The 23,934-nt window shown below is 42.5% G+C and overlaps 1 pseudogene and 1 gene segment (V, D, J or C); both read right to left on the bottom strand.

Moving 5' to 3' along the window:
* Positions 1 to 11,433: 11,433 nt before the first annotated feature.
* Positions 11,434 to 11,927, bottom strand: LOC112604709 (annotated as a pseudogene).
* A 10,226-nt stretch (positions 11,928 to 22,153) lies between these two features.
* On the bottom strand, positions 22,154 to 22,901 carry LOC112605315. The segment is given in 2 exon segments: positions 22,154 to 22,482; positions 22,853 to 22,901. Coding segments are annotated over 2 exon segments (378 nt in total).
* Positions 22,902 to 23,934: the final 1,033 nt, after the last annotated feature.

Raw genomic sequence — 23,934 nt, forward strand, 5'->3', positions numbered from 1 at the left:
TGCTCTAGGATAAATCATTTGATTAACTCTCTTACTCTCTGGATATGTGATTAATTCTTGTATCCTCTGGATATGAGAAAAATAGGGGAATATTTGTTCATTTGTTTTCATATTGGGGAAGAAATCAGATTTACAAGACACAATTTGAGAGGGAAGGACTGGGTCAGAGAGATGAGGATGGTAGAAAAGATGCAAAGTGTTCAAGGCAATGCAAGATGTGCCCCTACTCTCTAATCTGAAAGGAAGACATTTAATATTTATAAAGACTTCAAGGAAGTTTTGCTTTGTAGACAAAACTCCAGAAGGGCCTGAGTTTATAACTGGGGTAATCATGGCAAGGTGCAGAGATAGCAGGGAGCTTGTGTTGAGAATTTCACACCACCCTTCTGACTTTGTCTCTTATCTGAATTTAACGGCATTCAATCCTCTATGAAGCAAATGTGGCTATGTGGGAGCAATATATTTAAGATTATGCAGACCTGGGTTCCAAGCTCAGCCCTGACAATTGCTGACCATGTATCTTTGGGCAAACCACCTCTGTGCTCTGATAACAGTTAACTCATCTGTGAAATATATCACCGAGGGTACCAAGGGCTGTCTTGAGGGTTTCTCTAGTTGATGCAACAGGATATGTACCTATACATATATATGTATGAAAACACTACGTAGGGCCCCGTTGATGCATCATTGTGTGTCTTAGAATGAGGAGTCTATATAAGATACTACTAGTCAGATGTAATTTTCAACTAAGAATTGTCAGTATTTGTTCTATAACTAACAGATGCCCCTGCATACACTGCGAGGTTTCCTGTGCAATATTTCCATGATAAAAATATTCTTCTAACTGGTTATGCATACCATTAGAGGATTGAAGGTGGAGATTGCAAATCATCATTGTACCATTAGGCGGATTTATACTAAGACCCATGTGTATTAGTATTCTTGGGCTGCTATAACAAATTACCAGAACTTTGGTGGCTTAAAACAACAGAAATATATTCTATTATAGTTCTGGAGGCCAGAAGTCCGCATTCGTTTCAGGGACCAAGAACAGGCTGTCATCAGACCAAGCTTCTAAGGGGACTCCATAAGTGGTGTCTATTTTTCTCTTCTTCCAGCTTTTGTTTGCTTCAGCTTTCATTGGCTTGAGTCCACATCACTTCAATCTCTGTCGCTGTCTTCAAACTGCCTTCTCTCCTGCAGCCTTTTTAAAAATGTCTGTCTATCTCTAAGAACAATCGTGATGCCTCATAAGGTAGAGATAGACATTTAACAAAGACAGGCCTCTTTAGGGCCTGCCTGTTCAATACAGGATAATCTGCCCATTTTATAATTCTTAATTCATAAGTTCAAAGGCCCTTTTCCTATATAAGGTACATGTTTAGGCTCCATGTAATAGAACCTGGTTATTTGAGCAACATACCCAGCACTAAACCATTACAGAACATATTCTCAGCATTGGTACTATACACACATCACCACCCTTCTCTCTCTTGCTTACTCTCTCTGTCTCTCTTCCTTGTGATTATAAATCTCCTCATTGTCCTAAGTGTATCCAGTACTACCTATGTCAGGACAAAATGACACACATAGGAGGGCCTTGATGTGGTCTTGCTTAGAGACCTGCTCTATCCCTCATTATCATTCAGAAAGAAGGACACAGCCACAGCCAAAGACAGCCCTCAGCCATCTGGGGAGAAGCTGTCTTACAGAGGACAGTCACAGGCTATCGTTCTCTGGACCTCTCCTTGTCTTCAAATACTTGTGGTCCTCAGCCCTCAGTGGGGGTCTGTGTGGCCCCTGGCTCGAATAGGATCCAACAGGATCCTTATCAGAATATCTGATTCACAGAAGGCAGTGAGTGTAAGGTAAGAGATCGTCAGGACTTGTATTCTGAGCACCGATTACAACATTGGTCATGACAATGCTGATCAAAACAGGATCTGGACAAAATAGGATGCACTACAGAAACTGGCCCAAACCAGCTAGAACCAAGATGGTGACAAAAATGACCTCTAGACCACAGCGTGAGCTGGTCTTCCCCCGGGGGCTCCCATCAGACAGAGTGGCAGCCATGGCTCAGTGGTGTTTGGTAATAGTATGAAACCCCTCCATGGTCTTTTCACAGCCCCCCTCTGATTGCAGTGATGTGGGATTTCTCAGTCCAACTTTCATGGCTCAAGCAGCTTATGGGACTCTGTTCACAATGGGAGCTCATGAAGGTAGTTAGGCTGCTGATGGCCAGAGTGACATCTCTCCAGAATCATCCCCCTTGACCCAGGCAGGCATCGTGTCCAGGGGGCAGTGGGAGCCAGCAGGAAATCAGTGTCAGTCCTTATTTCACGCGGAGCTAGGCTAGGACACTGTTATTACCCTGACTGGCCCTGCTGGTGAGAGTGACCCTGTCTCCTGGAACACAGGGAGGGGCCTGGAGATGAGCACCACACAATATCCCAACTCTCATTTAGTGAGGAATAAATATGAACATCCCTAAATATTAATTCCTCTTGAATGTCTTATAGAATATATCTGCAAGTAATCATTTCTCTTCATTTTGTTCATAAAGAAGTGTTTTTACTTTACCTTTATTTTTGAAGTGTATTTTCACTGGATAATGAATCCTTGGTTGAGTCCCCTCCACCTAACATTTAAATATGTAATTTCACTGTCTTCTGCCTCTATTGGTCCCATGAACAGTTAACCAAGTGTTTTTTTACTGTTTCCCTGGTATAAGAAACCAGTTTTCCTCGATACATTTGAGATTTTCACTTTGTGTGATTCCACATTTTAACTACAATCTGTATAATGATGCATGCCTTGATGTATATCATGGGTAAGTTTCAACTCTTTTGATCTTATACGCTAATGTGTTTCATTACTCTCGACACATTTGCCAGTAGTTCTCAGGTCTCTCAGGTGTGCCACCTCCGAGAGACGCTTTCTGTGTGGTTATTCTCTGCATTTCACTCTGACCTTAATCAGAGTGCATGATAATACCAAGAGACGCCCTAATGGATTTCCTATGTTCCATGCATACTCTTCGTCACTTCTATTGTGGAGTAGTGGACTGAGTTCATCTTGATAGTCTGGGTCAATCACCGCAGCCAACACTGTAACTCCATTCTTAGCCTGTTGACTTAAAGGTAGGAAGAGCCCAAAGTGTCCAGCTGGCCATCTTAACTTCCCGTTTAATGGAATTGTTATTGTGTCTCCTGGCAGCAGCATTCTTCCCTCTGGAATAAGACATCTAGTAAAACAGCACGTAATGTCGTGGGAACAGAAAGCAAAAATTTTGCTAGTGGATCACTGGGGTGATAGTGAGTGGTTCCACTTTCACTTCCACCCCTTGATTCCTGGACCTGTCAATCCTGGCTATGGGAGAAACAGCACCGTACATTGGGTGTTGATTCAGAGCCTACAAGGCCTTCTGGAGTACTTTGCCCCAGCTCTGCACAGTATTGTAACTTAGTTGGCCTTGTAATTGTGACTTCAAAAGGCAATTCCACCATTCTATCAATCCAACTGCTTCAGGATGATGGGGAACATGGTAAGAGCAGGGAATTCCGTGAGCATGAGCCCACTGCTGCACTTCTTTCCCTGTAAAGTGAGTGCTTGGTCAGAGGCAACACCATGTGGAATAATGTGATGGTGGATAAGGCATTCCATGAGTCTATGAATGGTAGTCTTGGCGGAAGCATTGTGTACAGTTAGGTAAATCCATATCCAGAGTAAGTGCCTATTCCAGTGAGGACAAACCTCTGCCCTTTCCATGATGGAAGAGGTCCAATATGATCAACCTGCCACCAGGTTGCTGGCCGCTCACACGGGGGAATGGTGCTATACAAAAGGCTCAGTGTTTGTCTTTGCTGCTGCTGGCAAATTGGGCATTCAGCAATGTCCATAGACAGGTTAGCCTTGGTGAGTAGAAATCCACATTGCTGAATCCATGCATAGCCTCCATCCTGCCACCATGGCCACTACGTTCATGGGCTCATTGGGCGATGACGGGGGTGTCTGAGGAAAGAGGTTGAGTGGTATCCACAGAACGGATCATCTTATCCACTTGATTATCAAAATCCTCCTCTGCTGAGGTCACCCGTTGGTGAACACTCACATGGGATACAAATATCTTCACAGTTTTTGACCACTCAGAGAAGTCTATCTATATACCTCTTCCCTAAATATCTTTGTCACCAATCCTCCAGTCATGCTTCTTCCAAGTCCCTCACCATCCAGCCAAACCATTGTCTACAGCCAGTGAATCACTATATAAAAACACATCTGGTCATCTCTCCTTCCATGCAAAGTGCACATCCAGGTGCACTGCTCAGTGTTCTGCCCACTGGGAAAATTTCCCTTCACCGCTGTCCTTCAGGGATGTCCCTGGAAAAGGGCTGTAGCGCTGCAGCTGTCACTTTTAGTGGTGCCTGAATATCGTTCAGAACCATCTATGAACCAGGCCCTAGTCTTCTCATCCTCCCTCAACTGATCATAGGGAGCTCCTCATGAAGCCATCAGTGCAGGCTGTGGGAGAGAAGGCAGAGTGGCAGGAGTAGAGACCATGAGCTAGAGCTACTTCCTCGTGTAACTTACTTGTGCCCTCAGGACTTACTCGAGCCCAGTCACATATATACCACTTCCATTTGATGATGGAATACTGCTGTGCATGGCCCACTTTATGGCTAGATGGGTGAGAAAGCACCCACTTCATGATGGGCAGTTCAGGTTTCATGGTGACTTGTTGACCCATAGTCAAATGATCAGTTTCCATCAAAGCCCAGTAACAGGCCAAGAGCTATCTCTCAAAAGGAGAGTAGTTATCTGCAGAAGATGACAGAGCCTTACACCAAAATCCTAGAGGCCCACACTGTGATTCACATATAGGGGTCTGCCAAAGGCTCAAAATAGCCTCCCTATCTGCCACAGACACCTGAAGCACCACTGGATCTGGTGGGTCATATGTACCAAGTGGCAGAACGGCTTGCACAGCAGCCTGGACCTGTTACAGAGCCTTCTCTTTTTCTGAACCCCAATGAATATGGGCAACCTTTTGCATCACTTGATAAATGGGCAGGAGTAACACTCAAATGAGGAATGTGTTGACTCCAAAATCTAAATAGGCCCACTAGGTGTTGAGCCTCTTTCTTGGTTGTAGGAGGGGTCAAATGTGGCAGCTTGTTCTTCACCTTCGAAGAAATATCTCGACAGACCCCACACCACTGGACTCCTAGAAATTTTACTGAGGTAGAAGGTCCCTAAATTTTAGTCAGATTTATTTCACATCCTCTGTCACACAAATGTCTCTCCAGTAAATCCAGTGTGTTTGCTATTTCTCGCTCAGTGGATCAAACCAGCATAATGTCATTAATGTAATGGACCAGTGTGATACCTTGCGGAAGCAATAAGCGATCAAGTTCTCTTCAAATAACGTTATGACACAAAGCCAGAGAGTAGATATGCCCCCGAGGTAAGTCAGTAAAGGCATATTGCTGGTCTTGCCTGCTAAAGGCAACTTGATTCTGGTGGGTCTTATGGATAGGAATGGAAAAAAACTTATTTGCCAAGTCAATGGCTGCATACCAGGTACCAGATGTGTTAATTTGCTCAAGCAATGAAACCACATCTGGTACAGCAGCTGCAATTGGAGTTACCACTTATTTAAGCTTACAATAATCCACAGTCATTCTCCATGATCCCTGTGTCTTCTGCACAGTCCAAATGGGAGAGGTGAATGGGGATATGATGGGAATCCCCACCCCTGAATCTTTCAAGTCCTTGATGTTGGCATTAATCTCCTCAGTCCCTCAAGGGATGTAATATTGTTTTTAATTTACTATCTTTCTAGGTAGAGGCAGCTCTAATGGCTGTACCATTTATAATACCATAATAGCCTTTCCTACCATAATAGCACTCACTGTACCAGTTAGGAAGTCAATGTGGGGGTTCCGCCAGCTGCTAAGTGTCATATCAATTATGTATTCTGGCACTGGGGAAATGACCACAGGATGAAGCAGAGACCCACTGCATCCACTATATTGGACCTCAGCTAAAACTCCATTAATTACCCGACTTCCATAAGCTCCTACTTTAGCTGGAGGACTGCAATGACGTTGTGGGTGGAATCAACGTCAGCTCAGAGCCAGTGTCCCATAGTCCCGGAAATATCTTATCATTTCCCTTTCCCCAATGCACAGTTACCCTGGTGAAAGGCCAGAGGTCTATTTGGGGGAAGGATGGGAGAAAGATTAACTTCACAAATGGTCAGTAATGTAGTGGGGTCCTTCCTCAAGGGGACCTGGCCTCCCCTTCATTCAAGGTGTTCTGGGTCTGTAAACTGGCTCAAGTCTAGAAATTAATGGAGGGGCCATGAATCTCTGTTTTTATAATTCCAATTAGTCTTTTGTCTGTTTGACCTAGAAGTTTTCTCCTTATATAAATTAAGTAGGAATGCATTAGATTTCCTATCAATTTCACTTCTAGGAACACCATGATTAATTAGCCAATGCCAGAGCTCTACCTGAGTCAGACTATTCTGATTGCTGCTTTATCTCTTCTGTCCATTACAGTAGGTATGCCCACAGTGCCTTTGAGGGTTGAGTGCCACCACTTGGCCTCTGCCACTTCAGGGTCCAATTATTCCCAATTGTATTTAAATTTTGTAATTGAGTGACTGCAATTCTCAGCGTTAGATCTGACATACAGAGAAGAGTCTTTACAGGGCTCTTCAAAGATGCAGGTGCTTTCCTCGCAAATCAAATAGATTTGCAAAGCGTTTGTCAAGGGTACTAAGTATAGAGTCACTAAACTCCTTGCCTCTCATCAATGATGATTCAGGAGTGTCAAATGCGTTTGTTTTCTATAACTCTCTAAACAGTTCATGTCAAGGACTATCATTGTTCTCCATACTATTAAAAGTACAATCCCTAGCATTTTGGGGTTTAATTCTATTAAGCAGCCAACTCTAGAAACCCCACAACCAACGAAACTCCAGAAACCCCAAAACTAACGAAAGAACTGCATTCTTAATATTCTGTTCGTGTAGAACCACTCCTGGTACCAAAATCTATATTAGTAAGGATTCTTTAGAGGGACAGAATAATAAGATATATATAGGTATATATATATGACATATGTATGTAAGTTAATATGTAATATAATCAATACATAATAAATTCATATTATATATGTGAGTTTACATATAATTCATAATATATATGGATTTATATACAATTCATATATATTAGTTTATATATAACTCATATGTATGAGTTTATTACTTATTAACTTAGGGGATCACAAGGCCCCACAATAGGCTGTCTGCAGGTTTGAGGAGCAAGGAGAGCCAGTTTGAGTCTCAAAATTGAAGAACTTGTAGTCCAATGTTTGAGGGCAAGAAGTATCCAGCACAGGAGAAAGATGTAGAAAGGCTAGGCCAGCCTCACTTTTTCACCTTTTTCTGCCTGCTTTATGTTCATTGGCAGCTGATTAGATGATGCCCACCAGATTATTTGGGGGGTCTGCCTTCCCCAGCCTACTGACTCAAATAATAATCTCCTCTGGCAACACCCTGAGAGACACAGAAAGGAACAGTACTTGCAACCTTTAATCTAATCAAGTTGACACTGTATCAACTATCACAGGATTGCAGGCCTGAGCCATCATACACAGCCTTATTGTATATTTCATACAATTTCCTGATTTTCCCATTTTATCTACGACTTAATATAAAGTTATCTTGCTATGACCCCAAACATGCTGGTAATAGTTGAAAGCACATTCAAACATATTCTGGGTTAAATCATAACTGGCAAAATTTTAGGCCTTGTGGAGAGTCACCTTACTTGCCTGTCAGTTGTCAATTCCTCATCATTACTGTCACTCCTAGGAGCACGTTTTCCAAAACCCATTTTCTCTCTATGGTTTCTTTAGAGTTGTTCAACAAGAGGCCCTCCCATGAGACTGGAAAGTCAGAGTGGTGGATTCATATACACTGATACCTGAAGTAAAACACATGGAGTTACCGATCCCACAGAAATGCAAACTATCATCAGAAAATACTATAAACACTTCTACGCAAATAAACTGGAAAATCTAGAAGAAACTGATACATTCCTGGACACATACACCCTCCCAAGACTAAACCAGGAACAAGTTGAATCTCTGAATAGACCTATTACTGGTTCTGAAATTGAGGCAATTATTAATTGCATACCAACTAAAAAAAAGTCCAGGACCAGATGGATTCACAGCCAAATTCTACCAGAGGTACAAAGAGCAGCTTGTACCATTCCTTCTGAAACTATTCCGGTCAACAGAAGAAGAAGGAATCCTCCCTAACTCACTTCATGAGGCCAGCATCATCCTGAAACCAAAGCCTGGCAGAGACATAATAAAAAAGAGAATTTTAGGCCAATATCCGTAATGAACATCAATGCAAAAGTCCTCAGTAAAGTACTGACAAATCAAATCCAGTAGCACATCAAAAAGCTTATCCACCACGATCAAGTGGACTTCATCCCTGGGATGCAAGGCTGGTTCAATATACACAAATCTATAAATGTAATAAATCACATAAACAGAACCAATGACAAAAACCACATGATTATCTCAATAGATGCAGAAAAGGCCTCCAACAAAATTCAACAGCCTTTCATGCTAAAACTCTCAATAAACTAGGTATCATTAGAATGTATTTCAACATGATAAGAGCTATTTATGACAAACCCACAGCCAGTATCATACTGAATGTGCAAAAACTGGAAGCATTCCCTTTGAAAACCGGCACAATACAAGGATGTCCTCTCTCACCACTCCTATTCGACATAGTATTGGAAGTTCTGGCCAGGGCAATCAGGCAAGAGAAAGCAATAAAGTGAATTCAAATAGGAAAAGAAGGAGTCAAATTGTCTCTGTTTGCAGATGACATGATTGTATATTTAGAAAATCTCATCATCTCAGCTCCAAATCTCCTTAAGCACTTCAGCAAAGTCTCAGGATACAAAACCAGTGTGCAAACATCACAAGCATTCCTATACACAAATAACAGACAAATAGAGAGCCAAATCATGAGTGAACTCTCATTCACAATTGCTACTAAGAGAATAAAATACCTAGGAATACAACTTAAAAAGGATACGAAAAACCTCTTCAAGGAGAACTACAAACCACTGCTCAAGGAAATATGAGAGGACACAAACAAATGGAAAAACATTCCATGTTCATGGATAGGAAGAATCAATATCATGAAAATGGCCTTACTGCCCAAAGTAATTTACAGATTCAATGCTATCCCCATTAAGCAACAACTGACTTTCTTCAGATAATTGGAAAAAAATACTTTAAACTTCATATGGAACCAAAAAAGAGCCCATATAGCCAAGACAATCCTGTGCAAAAAGAACAAAGCTGGAGGCATCATGTTACCTGACTTCAAACTTTACTACAAGTCTACAGTAACCAAAACAGCGTAGTACTAGTACCAAAACAGATATGTAGACCAATGGAACAGAATGGAGGCCTCAGAAATAACACCACACACCTACCACCATCTGATCTTTGACAAACCTGACACACACAAGCAATGGGGAAAAAATTCCCTATTTAATAAATGGTGTCGGGAAAATTGGCTAGCCATATACAGAAAACTGAAACTAGACCCCTTCCTTACACCTTATACAAAAATCAACTCAAGATGGATGAAAGACTTAAAGTAAGACCTAGCATCATAAAAACCCTAGAAGAAAATCTAGGCATTACCATTCAGGACATAGGCATGGTCAAAGACTTCATGTCTAAAACACCAAAAGCAATGGCAACAAAAGCCAAAATTGACAAATGGGATCTAATTAAGCTAAAGAGCTGCACAGCAAAAGAAACTGACATCAGAGTGAACAGGCAACCTACAGAATGGGAGAAAATTTTTGCAATCTATCCATCTGACAAAGGACTAATATCCAGAACCTACAAAGAACTCAAACAAATTTACAAAAAAAAAGCGAACAACCCCATCAAAAATTGGGCAAAGGATATAAACAGACACTTTTTAAAAGAAGACATTTATGCGGACAACAAACATATGAAAAAATCCTTATCATCACTGGTCATTAGAGAAATGCAAATCAAAACCACAATGAGATACCATCTCACGCCAGTTAGAATGGTGATCATTAAAAAGTCAGGAACCAACAGATGCTGGAGAGGTTATGGAAAAATAGGAATGCTTTTACACTGTTGGTGGGAGTATAAATTAGTTCAACCATTGTGGAAGACTGTGGCTATTCCTCAAGGATCTAGAACTAGAAATACCATTTGACCCAGCAATCCCGTTACTGGGCAAATACCCAAAGGATTATAAATCGTTCTACCATAAAGACACATGCACATATATGTTTACTGCAGCACTATTCACAATAGCAAAAACTTGAAACCAACCCAAAGGTCCATCAATGATAGACTGGATTAAGAAAATGTGGCACATATATACCATGGAATACTATGCAGCCATAGAAAAAGGATGAGTTCATGTCCTTTGCAGGGACATGGATGAAGCTGGAAACCATCATTCTCAGCAAACTATCACAAGATCAGAAAACCAAACACCACATGTTCTCACTCACAGGTGGAAGTTGAACAATGAGAACACATGGACACAGGGAGGGGAACATCACACACCAGGGCCTGTTGGGGGTGGGAGGGCTAGGGGGGTTATAACATTAGAAGAAATATCTAATGTAGGTAACAGGTTGATGGGTGCAGCAAACCACCATGGTGCATGTATATCTATGTAACAAAACTGCACGTTCTGCACATGTAACCCAGAACTTAAAGTATATATATATGTGTGTGTGTGTGTGTGTGTGTGTGTGGAGTTAGTTGTGGATTGGAGAATCACCCCTGGAGAGGTGCTGCAGTCAGCTGAGAGCATCAGCAGCCCAGCCCTGGGCTTCCCAGACAGATCCGAGGATCATCACACTGTACTCAGCACATACCACCTGGGGCAGGTGCACTCTGGCTTCTGGAGGAGCACCTGAGAATCCCCTGTCTCTGGTACCTGCTTCATGAATAACATGCCACAGGCTTTGGAAAGACTGTGGTTTAGACTCTAATTTATTCAGCTTGAACAATTTCTCCTTGAAATACTGAGAATGGCTTCTCTTTTGCTGGACAAATTCCAATTATCCCATAACACACACTCCTCAGGTGGACTTATCTCTCTTCTTTATTCTTCCAGGACAGGCATTGTCATGTCTTTTCTGCTGGGGATGAGGATGAAGGAGGCTTAGGGTTCAGAGGAACCTCCCTGGTCCCCTCTACAAAAATCTCGCAATGATTTTCAAAGCCTGAGTTTGAGAAATGCCCTCAGCAGATAGAGCCACCAGGAGGAGCATCTGGGGTGGCTCAGTTTCACACGTCTGCTTCCTTGGGGGTTTATGATCAGGTGTGTAACACTGTGGTAGGGTAACTATAACCATGTTGACAGAAATAAGTTGCAACATCTTCAGACTGCAGGCTGCTGATGGTGAGAGTGAAATCTGTCCCAGATCCACTGCCACTGAACCGAGAGGGAATCCCACTTTGCAAACTGGATGCCTCATAGATCAGGAGCTTAGGAGTTTTCCCTGGTTTCTGCTGATACCAGGCTAAATTATTGTTAATGCTCTGACTCACGGCAAGTGGTGGTGACTCTGTCTCCTACAGTTGCAGATGGGGAGGAAGGAGACTGGGTCATCTGGATGGCACATCTGGCACCTGAGATTGAAAACATAAAAACAAATATTCATACTATTAATAATGTTATCAGAGGACTTCCCTGAAGTTGCAGACCCTACTGAGCACACTGACTGAGTATATTGTTAGTGTTCTCCTTCTTTACCTGTGAGCCAGAGCAACAGGAGCTCCAGGAGCTGAGTGGGGGCCCTCATGTCCATCATGTCTTGATGGAGACTGACTCCTGCACAGGGTGTGACCAGCTTATAAAAAAGTCTTCAGGGCAGGAGGCTGTGCTCTGGGAACATGCAAATCAGCAGGGGATGGGGCAGGCTGGGCACGGCTGCAGGGCTGACCCATCTCAGTAACTCAGCACAGGGCCAGTGTCCCCAGGCTCACCAAGTCAGACAGGGCAGCGTAGATTTACCTTCACAGAATACATTTCTCTTTGGTGGCCATACATATTTTTCAATACGAAATACAAACATTTTCAATACAAAAATATGTTACAGAACATATTTTTGGATTGAATTTTCAAAATTTTAAATGAACCTAAGACTAGATTAAATACTGTATTTTAAACTTGTATTAGGAGTGTGTAGGAAAGCCACATTTTGGGGAGAAAATTCATAATAAAGTTGTAGAATGTGGGGCTGTCAGTACTTTCAGTTACTCTCAAAGGAATTTGATGAGTGTAAAAGTATTTAGTGCGATACTAACAATGTCTCTATCAGTGTGAAAATGTTTGCTTTCTGAAATGAAAATAAAAAGACTTTATCAGAAGTGTGTTTAATAAATTTAGTAGAATTTACTAGTAAACTTAAGCTACTGTTCTTAGCATAATAAGGAAAAGCAATTCACTGAACATGCCCAAAGATGATACCTCTGCCATGCATAGATCTCCATTATCCAGAGCTATGGGTCTTTTTAATGCCCAGGGACTAAATGGTCTGCCCCTTATTCTTGGTGTGAGAATCCCTATATTCTATACCCATTCCTGCTTTTCGTATGATTTCTTATGGTTCACCAGCATGGAGGGCCGACTAATGATGCCAGGTCTGATTATTTCAACTAAATTCTCTGTTTCACTCACTAACTATAGGAGCCTGGATTAGGATCAACTTGAAGCCCTCTATCAACCTGGGCACAAATAATCCATTGCTTCTAAGTAGGATGAGAAAGGCCACATCCCCTGGGTAATGCTCCGAGCTGCTCTCCCCACCAGCCTATTCCTGGGGTCTTAGGTGCATTTGCCCTAGAGTCTGGCTTTCTGAAGAGCAGGTGATGGGGAGGCCCTGGGGAAGGTCCAGGTCAGTGAACCCTCTCTCCTTAGTGAGGGCGGCTGCTGTCCAGTGCATGTTCTTGCCATGCACCGTCAGTAACCATTTCCTGTTTTACTCTTTAGCAGTGAGTGAGGACATCATCCTGCCCCAGATGCCAGCCTCCCTGTCTCACATCAATTTAGAAAGAGTCTCCATCTCCTGCCAAGACACTGCTCATGTAGATGAAAAAGTATTTTGAGTCCAGATAAACCTTAAGCGCGGATTTGAACCTCATTACCTCACACAGCTGCCTTTGCCCAGGGTGTGTCAGCCTGGTTCAGCAGCAGGGGACGTGGAGCCAACTACATCAGTATCAGTGAACCGAAGCCCAGGACCTCCAGGGAGTATTTCTCATGCACGACTAGGAGTGGCCAGACCAAGGTAATGCAGCCTGTGCACAAACCTCCTGCTGCTTTTCCAGGGGACTGGATTTCAGGGAAATGGCGACTGAACAGTCTGCCAGGATCCAGATATCCAGATTCAGAGAGATACATCTCTGGATTCAAATGCACTTTTGTCTTTCTGCATAATTTTAGCAGTCATTGTTACTACACCTTGGTGATTCTACTCATTATACTTAGCTGACTCTCTATGGCCCTTTCTGCTCCTCACTGCTCTCTCTGAACCTGGAGAAGGGAGCTCAGCCTGCATGACCTCATTGCATGAAATTAGCAATCCCTGGGATGGCTATCAATCAGTGATCACACGGGAGGTGTATACATACCCCAGCTCCCTCACCTCTCAGGTGGAATAACAGAGGCATTTTTTCTGTGTTTCTATGTGGGCTTGAGATCTCGTCATCCTCAGAAGTGGCTCCTTGCTGAGGTAGCTTTCACGGTCCCTCCTCTCTTCCCTCGCTCACTTACTTCTTTCCTGCACTTTGTAAATACACTGTCTGCATGGAAGTCTTTGTCATCCTTCTCACTTGGGGGACCCAATCTAAGGGACTGGAAATATCCTCATTCTTGGAGGATATCTTTGGTTTAAATTATTGCCACTTCTCATGTATTAAAGCACAGGGAAATTCAGAAAAATTAAGACATATTTAAATTATCTTTGCCAGTCTTTCTTAGATTTGACTTTAGCAGAGATTCGTTTTTTTTTTTTTTTGAGGTCACAAAATCAAAGAAGCCTTCCACCAATGGCTGTACACCATGGAGTCCACTTAGAGCAGAGAATCAGAATCCCCAGAATTTGACATCCACACATAAGAGAGTCCTAGAGTCTCAGGTTTTTTTCTAGGTCTATTGCCTCATAAATCTGCCTTGTGATATTTTTATTCTACCTTAAGGGAAGACCATTGTGGGGATGATGAGAGTTGTTTGTGGAATTAATAATACACCCTCTAAACACAACATTGTCCTAATATCTGGAATCTATGATTATTACTTATGAATATGTCAAAAATAACTTGGCAGACATGGTTAAGAATTTTGAGGTCAGGAGAGTATCCTGAACTATCTGGGTGAGACCATAATCACAGGGGTCCTTATAAAAGGGAGGGAGAAGGGTCACAGCCAGAGAGGAGCTGGGACAATGGAGAGCAATAAGGAGTGATGGAGGAAGGGACCATGGAGCCAGGAATGTGGGAACATCAGAGAGATGGAAAGCTGCATATTGGATTCTCTGTCTTGAAACCCCCAGAATGAATAGAGCCCTATTTCTACGGGATTTTATTTCATTGAGACTTCTGACCTCCAGAAATGTAAGATAATACACTTGTGTCATGTAGAGCCAGTAAGGTTCTGGTACTTTGATACAGCAGCAACAGGAAACCAACGCTAGGGGAAACGGTGTGTTTTAGTTCCCTGAGTGTATCACTATTGTCTGTTGTTCCAAATAGTTCTATGTTGTTGTTATTTGCTGTCAATTTCAACAAGAGACACAAAACAATTTTTCGTTTTATTTATTATTTTTAATTTTTATTTTTTTTTATTTTTTTAATGCAGAGAGCTAGCACCAGAATTCTTCTTATGTAGAAAGACTCGTGAGTAACTCTCTGGGTTAGGTCTTGTACAGTCTTGGTATCTGAGAGCCTGGAGGTCATCTCTTACAGAACATGGAAGAGAAGGGGGCTGCAGGTTTGCTGTTTTGATATTTGCAGGTCAAACTAGATGTAAAAGACACAATCTGAGAAGTAAGGACTGAGTCAGAGACATGGGGATGGCAGAGGAGACAAAATGTAGTCAGGGCCATGCAAGATGTAACCTGCCACAATATCTGAAGGTACTTGGTGTTTGTAAAGGCTTTGAGAAAATTATCCTTTGTAGACAAAACTGTAGAAGGATCTGAGTTTAAGCTGTGTCAGCGTGATGAGGACCAGAGGTCATGGTGAGCTTGCGTTAAGAACTCCATGCTGCACTTCTGGCTTTGTCTCTTCTCTGGTTTTTTAGGTTGTGGGTTCCTCTGTGGAATGAGTGTGGCTCTGTGGAAGGAACATAGTTAAGGTCAGACAGACCTAGGTTCCAAATTCTGCTTCAACAACTGCTGAACAAGTGACTTTTATGCAAATCAGCCATGTGCTCTCATGAACAGTTTCCTCATGTGTGAAATGGGGTGCTGAGGATATGAAGGTGCCACCACCTGAGGGTTCCACCTGCTGATGCACCATGAAGTGCACATACATGTATAGATAGACACACACACACACACGAGAAGAGTATCTAATGACCCTTTTATGCATCCTTGAATAACTCAGAATATGTCAGATATTACTAGTCATAAGTCATTTTCATCTAAAATTATCAGTCTTTATCTTGTGACTAACAGATACCTCTCTGTACACTCTAGGTTTCATGTACATTTCTTCAATCACAAAATTTTCCACCAATCTGTTTATGTCTAAGAGATTGCAAACCACCACAGCACATTTACCCTGTATTTTCCCAGAGCCCCATTTGTGTTAGTGTCCTCGGGCTACTGTAACAAGTTCTCAAAAATGTGGTAGCTTCAAACAACAGGATTGGAATCACTCATAGTTCTGGTGAAAGAAATCAGGCACATTCCTCAGCCCCGGGCTCAACACAAACAGGCCCAGTGCAAACACATCCCACCATATATCTCTCAACTTCCTGAGCCCAGTACAAACACATCCCACCATATATCTCTCAACTTCCTGAGCCCAGTACAAACACATTCCTCAACTCAGAGACTACCATATATCTCAACTTTAGAAAAACACCACCTGGAAAGTCTCCGATAAGGACACAACCGTTCGTGGTTTTACTGAAAGCGCGGGAACCAATAGAAAACTACTAAATGTATAATTTAAAATGTTAACCAATTATAGTGCTGTAACCAAAAGAATTCCCTTGTTCCTCTGTAACTTTACGTATCCTATTTACATCGGGCTATAAAAGGCAAGCACTTGCATTGTTCGGGGCCCTCTTGTATGCTGTGGAATGGAGGGACCAAGTTCGAACTTGCAGTAAAAGATCCTTGCTGCTTGGCTTTGACTCTGGACTCTGGTGGTCTTCTTTGGGGAACATACAGTCTGGGCATTACACTGGAGACCAGAAGTCCAGAATCAGTTTCACTGGGATAAGATCTTGGAGTGGTCGGGTCAAGCTCCTTCAGAAGTTCTAGGGAGGAGTCTGATTTAGCTCTTCCATCTTCTGGTGGCTTCCACTCTCCTTGGCTGTGGACACATCACTACAATCTCTGTCTCTGTGTTCACATTGCCTTCTCCTCTTCAGTCTATGTCAAGTGTCTCTCTACCTCTTTTTTTCTCAGGACATTGTGATCTCATTTAGGGTCCACGTGATTAACCTAAGATCATGGCCCTATTTCAAGCTCCTTAATTTACACCTGAAAAAGCCCTTTTCCCAGGTAAGATACATGCATAGGCTCCTTGGAATGAAACCTCATTATTTGGGGATGATACTCAGTACTACACCATTACACAACCAGGTCTCAGTGCTAGTCCTGTACAAATATCACAAGCTTGCTCTCTCTCTCTCTCCCCCCACATCCTGGCTTCCTCCTTTTCTCAAGGTCGTAAATCTCTTCACTTCCCTCAGTGTATCCAGTGACACCTGTAACCAATAAGTATCTCAGACAAGTCTCAATCAATTTAGAAATATATTTGGTCAAAGTTAAAGACATATCTGTGAAACAGCCTCAGGATGTCTTGAGAACGTGTGCCCAAGGTGGTTGGGCTACAGCTTGGTTTTACACGTTTTAGGGAGACATAAGATATCAATCAAATGTGTAAGCTGTACATTGGTTTGATATGGAAAGGCAGGACAGCCTGAAGGAGGTGGTGTGTTGGGGATTTCCAGGTCATAAGTCAATTAAAAGATTCCATAGGTGGTTGAAAGAGTTTATCTAATGACCTGTGATCAACAGAAAGGAGTTTCTGGGTTAAGAAAAAGAATTGTGGAGCCAAGGTTTTATCACGCAGATGAAGCCTCCAGGCAGCAGGCTTCAGAAAGAATAGATAGTAATTGTTTCTTAGCAGACTTAAAAGGTGCCAGCCTCTTAGTTAAATCTCTCTTGGTCAGGAAAGAGACTTGTAAAGGGGTAGGATTCTCTACAGAATATAGATTTTTCCCACAAGAAACAGTTTTGCAGAGGCATTTAAAAATACATTAAATAAAAATATCTTGGGGAAAATACTTTGATTTCTCATATCATATGTTGGGGTCCGTCCTGCGTACTTCAGCTGAATGATGGATTAATACCGTACTCAAACACCGAGATTTCAGTGAAGGAGCTGACCAAGGAGGCCGGCTACAGAAAGACTTCTAGCAGCCAAGCATGCTGGCTAGCTGCCCCTGCCTCCATGTACTTGGCACAGATTAATGACAAAGGCTTTGAGTCAACACACCTGTGGGTAATTAAGGTGGTTGCCAAGTAGAGAGTAATTACATGGTTGATCAAAGGTTATTCTTAGGAACACATGAGTAAACAAGCTAGTTAGATAAACTCACCTACATTCCTTTGTATCTTCTTCAGTCTATCTAACCAACGATAAAGGGACTAGGCTGCCTACGGCCAGATCTATTACTGAAGTCATGCAAACTCTTAGGCTTTCCAAGATGGTTTGTGGCTATTACACCTAAATTTTTTCCCACCAGCCTGACTGAACCTCCACACTCCTAGGGCTTGGTATCTGTCAGGATGATATCTTATTGCTACAAAGAATTTGCTTTGTCAGTCTCAAGGTCTCTGTTTTAATATTAAAAGCTGGTCAGTTGTGCCTGAATTTTAAAGGGAGGAGGATATATTAAGGCATATCTGAACATCCATACCCATCATGGATGGTACTTGTATTTTAGGTTGATTTTGGTGTATTTTTGGCTGAGAGGAGGAGTTCATTCAATTGGCTAGGGAGCTTAGAGGTTCATTTTTGGTTTACACACCTGTGTCCACGTAAGAGGCACCCACACAGGAGGGCTTGCACAGAACCTGGCTTGCAGGGCTGCTTACAGACCTGCTCTGTCTCCTGTTGTCATGCACAAGGAAGGACACAGCCAATGACAACCCTCAGTCATATGGGGAGAAGCTGTGTCTGCAGAGGACAGTCATGAGCTGTGATTCTAGAGACCTGTGATTGTCTTCAGGGGCCTGTGGTCTCAGTTTTCATGGGAGTTGTGTGGGCACTGGATAGCATCCACCAGGATTCTAACCAGAATATCTCATTCACATAAGGCAGCAGGTGATATGACAGCACAGAGGGACTCTGTGGGGCCAGCTGCATGGAGCACTCTGGGAGAGGCACTGGCACCCGTACTAGATAGAGCTTCTTGCAACTTCCCAAGCACATGGATTTGGATCTCTTACCATCATCTTAAAAGACCATTTATTATTCTGAAGGGAACCACTGTAATTAACTAAGATAACATCTTTAATAGCTAAGAATAAAAAAGTGATTATTTTATTGCTAAGATGATTACAAGAAAACAAACAAACAAAAATAGCATGAAGGAAAAGAGCAACACTAGACTGAGGGCTTTGCATAAGAGGTTGAGACTCAATAGTGAAGCACCTGGGCCATCTTCTGTCAAAGAGAGAAACAATCAGGAAAGGAAATTGTGCAGAAGAGGCAAAATCTTGCTTTGAACAAGAATCCTAACAGGAAACCAGAAGTCTCCTTCCTGAGCATCATGGTGGTGTCGGGAAGATACACATAATCCCCACATTCCATGTCTTACAGTTTTCAGCAATTAGGGCTTCAGCATGAATTTAGAAGACACCATTCACTTCACAGCAGATGGGGACAGAGTCATGGCAGCGGTGAGAGGCAAGGCTGGGCTTTCAGTCTCAGAGCACAGAGCAGATTCCCCACAACTCCATAGCCTGGTGCCTCCTCCCAGATGTTCTAGATGTTCCAGGCCATTCTTGCCTTGGGGGCTGCAAGTTGTTAATGGAACAATAGCCCTCTTCCTTTCCCAAGGTGTCTAAGAACGTGGCTCTCTTTTGTGTATTGTGGGGTTTGTTTGCCATCTAGAGGCTGGTTTCTGGCATAGCAACTTACGGGCTTTTTCTACTTGTAACCAAAATACATAAATAACTTGATCATAAATAATAAATTGACTTAATGTATAGAATCTGTAAAAAAAAAAAAAAAGGTCAGTTTAAGAGCTTAAAAGGAGTCTGATGAGGTTAAAAAGACAAATTACTTTTGGTGGAGGACAGTTAGAGCAACAGATTTTTTTTTAATCAATGACATTTTAAAACTAATTATCGAATGGTTAATAAGAACTTGAAATAAGCTGCTAAAATATAATTTCATACTCAAAAATTATTTCTAAGAATCATGTAAATACATTTTCAGGTTAAAACAACCAAAAAATGTGGGTTTATCCACAGGTCCACTCAATGGAAGGTTTCTTGGAGCAAAAATAACATTTATTTCCATTTGCAAGTTCAAGATTTTTGATCTTTAGAAGAAAACAGCTTTCGCTTCACTCTGTTCCACTCATGCTGCTGAGGATGAGCATGGGGGCAGCGACTGTGAGGAAGGAGGGAAGCTGTGTGCTAAGGGTGGTTATGCCTCCTGCCCACCTGAGTGACCTCATGGAGTAGGTCACCAACACCACCAAGGACACCTGCCTACCTCTGCACTGCCATGGCACAGACACAGAAACCTTGTCACATTTGGTCAACTGCAACTAGAGGCTTCTTTGTACCAGCCAATTTTGATTCTCCTCGTATCTTCTCTCGGGTTTAGGGGATTATTTACCTTTCACCGTTTTGTTTTGAGAGTGTAGCCCTTTGTTACATCAGTATTATATAAGTTGTTTGTTTGTTAGTTTGTTTGTTTGTTAAATATATCTAACCATCTTGAATGGGTTGGGACTAATCTCGTGTCTCACAGCAAAGAAGAAATTCAAGGTCCTTAGATGCTGTCAATCACACGAGGGCTAAAGACGACAATAGCATTTCTTAGCTCCAGGTCATACTACTTACAATTTGTGTCCCCTCCGCCACCAACTTTTTTTTTTGTAAGACAGAGTCTTGCTCTGTTGATGAGGCTGGAGTGAAGTGGCATGATCTCAGCTCACTGCAACTTCCGCCTCCTGTGTTCAAACCATTCTCCTGCCTCAGCCTCTGTAACAGCTGGGATTACAGGCACATGCCACCACGCCTGGCTGATTTTTGTATTTTTAGTAGAGACAGAGTTTCACCATGTTGGCTAGGGTGGTCTTGAACTCCTGACCTCAGGGAATTCACCTGCCTCAGCCTTCCAAAGTGCTGGGATTACCGCGTGAGCCATCATGCCCCGCCACACTTTGTGTCCTTTAACTGCATTCTGTGTAATGCCTTTTAAGCTCAATGATGCATTTATTGGTATGTTTAAAAAATATACTGTGCCACTTTTATTTTCATTTGAGGGCTCCAGTGTGATTGATATCTATATAAATATTGCCATACAATTTTTAAACCGAACAGAAATGGAACTTTGGAATTTTAATTGCACTTACCATGGTATCGGTTATCTTGGAATAAACAATCATCCCAAGTGACTTTATACCCTTAGCCTGAAGCAGATCTTCTTCTGTTGATTCAGTCATTATTTTGTGTCTATCACATGGTGTTACGACATTTAACTCACAAGACAAATTATGAGGTTCAATATCATTTAGAACACTATATTTTAAAAAATCTATGAAAAGCATAGATGCTCCATGCATTTACAACCGAAATAAAGAATTCAGATTCCTTTTCAGGTAATATGTAACCATGTGAAAAGAATGCATTTCTGTACCCTTTGAAACCTTTTCTTATGAAAATACAATAATAAATTTCTACTTTAAAATAGTACTTAGCCTCAATACTTTCAAAATTTTTAGAATTTGGAAGAGAAATAAAAATCTAACATAATTCTGAATGTTTCCTTTTGAACTTGAAATAAACTTTATATTTTCCATCTTTGAGTTTATGCAGTTTATTTTCAAAGGCCACTTTTGGAATTGTGAAAACCTACTTTTCACTTGCCAAATAATAATTAGGAGTAATCAGTTTTTCACATTAGGATCTCATACCTGCCGTGAGTTTACAAAGTCTATTTGAATAATCCAACATCAAAGATTTTTACTCAGTGTCCTTAGCCATACTCCCCTGCTGACAGCTTGTGCACAGTGCTTTCTCCTGTAAGACACTGGAGAGGAGGGTTTAGTGCGAATCAGAGAGCAGAATTAGGGAGACGGGAGACTATGAGTTCCCCAACATGACTAAGTGCCATCATGTTTGAAATAAACCCCAAGCTGGTCATTTCCCATATATGTTCTACTTGTGTTGTCACTAAACTGCATTCATGGTCTGGTTATTCTGACAGTTGCACATACCTGACAAATGTGGGCAAGACAGGGAGGGTGAGGATGTGAGCTTTCATTCACTCTCCCTTCATCATTGTTGGTTTTCCCAGGGCACATGGCCCCCATGAATTCTCCTCCTCTTTATGCCTTCCCCAGGCTGTGGCAGCTGGTGGGGATTTAACATTTGGGATCTGAGGTGCTATTGAGCTTCTCATGGACCACCGTCCTCAGCAGCAAACCCTGCCCTGACATCTCCAACAGCCTTCTGTTCTGGAGACTCAGAAACTCTGCTCAGCTGCTCCCCCAGACAAGCAGTGCACGTGGGCAGCTGGGCCAACCCAGCAGGGAGGTTTCTGTTCGAGGCTATACCACTGTGGCAGGATACTCTATACTTTGCATGCAGTAATACACCCCAACATCCTCAGCCTCCACCCGGCTGATTTTCAGTGTGAAATCAGTGCCTGACCCACTGCCACTGAACCTGTCAGGGACTCCAGAGGCCCGGTTGGAAACCAAATAGATCAGGAGCTGTGGAGACTGGCCTGGCTTCTGCAAGTACCAATGCAAATAGGTGTTTGCATAATCACTATCGAAGAGGCTCTGACTAGACCTGCAGGAGATGGAGGCCGGCTCTCCAGGGGTGACGGATAGGGAGAGTGGAGTCTGGGTCATCACAATATCCCCACGGGATCCTGAAATAATAACAGAGAAATGCAAGGTTATATAGATCATTATGAGCAACTTTCAGAATTTCTCTTGTGATATTGATTTACATTAACGTTTTTAAAGTTTGGATTTATATCATGAAAAGTAAACTTTCTAAAATAAACCCATTATTTACTAGCCAGCAGGGAACTCTTTATTTTCAAGTTCTGAATCAGAGCACTGGTCATCGTTCCCTGGAGGTGAATCCTGATTACTCATCAGACACACATGAATTCCATTCCCTGGAGCATGGACCATGTGACTCTATCATATTATTGGAATAAACATGTGAAGCTGTGAAGCCCACAGAGCTCACTTCCCACCCAATTCTCCTCCCTCATCTCCTTCAGTCCTTACCAGGGAGCCAAAGCACCAGCAGGCCCAGGAGCTGAGCAGGGAGCCTCATTGTGAGAAGGTGACCTGAGGAGTCCTGATCAGTCAAGGCAAGGTTAGAGCTGAGCTTTTATCTCAGACTCACAAGGGAAGGTCCTCCCTAGGTGACAGTATGCAAATACTAGAAACAGCAGATGCCAGACAGCCCATGGTGGGTGCAGTGGGGTGGAAAATGTTGATGGGGCAGGGGAATGTCTCTTCTGTGAACAATGTGATATAAATTGTCCCTTGGAACAAAACAGAGATTCAGTCAAGTTTGCCCACAATCAAAGGAAGAAGGATCTGAAGGGGAAAGTTGGGACCTTTTGTAGGGACACACTGTGTAGGGCATGACTGTAAGAAAGCACCAGAACCCTGACCATGTGGAAATGTGTGTCCAGGATGCATCTCTGGGAGGTGAATGCCATCTGACTTAACACCCTCCCAGTCAATCTAGAGAAGGAAACAGCCCCATCCCCACTAGCACTGTTGGACTGAGAGCCTGCAAATAAAAAGCGGCCTGGAGCTGCTTCTAGTTCAAGGGCTGTCTGGTACCTGCTGTTTCCGGGATAACTGTTCAAGAATGTTCAGCTCAAATACTAGAATCTGCCCTGCCCTGGCACCTGGTGAGTGAACTGCATAAGAGCTCTCTGTCCAAGGCCCTCACAGAGAGAATGACATGAGCCTCTACATTAAGAGCTAAGAGCCCAGTGTAAGGGAAAGGAAAGAGAGACAAAATTTTATGCCTCAGGCAGTAAATATAAAAGTCCTGGTGACCAGTTGTTCAATCTGAGATCTATCCCATCATAATCATCTCACATATACAAGGGTAACCAGACGGCTTTTTTTTTTTAAGTACAGATGGGGTTTCACCACGTTGGCCGGGCTGGTCTTGAACTCCTGACCTCAGGATATCTGCCTGCCTTGGCCTTCTAAAGTGCTGGAATTACAGGTGTGAGCCACCGTGCCTGGCCCAGAGGACTCTCTTAAGGGAAGAATCTTCTAGGTTAATGATACAAAACAAATAAGAAATAACTTTGCATGATGTTTTTTCCAAATGGCGTTAC

The sequence above is a fragment of the Theropithecus gelada genome, chromosome 13 (assembly GCF_003255815.1).
Source record: "Theropithecus gelada isolate Dixy chromosome 13, Tgel_1.0, whole genome shotgun sequence".
NCBI classification, from domain to species: Eukaryota; Metazoa; Chordata; class Mammalia; order Primates; family Cercopithecidae; genus Theropithecus; species Theropithecus gelada.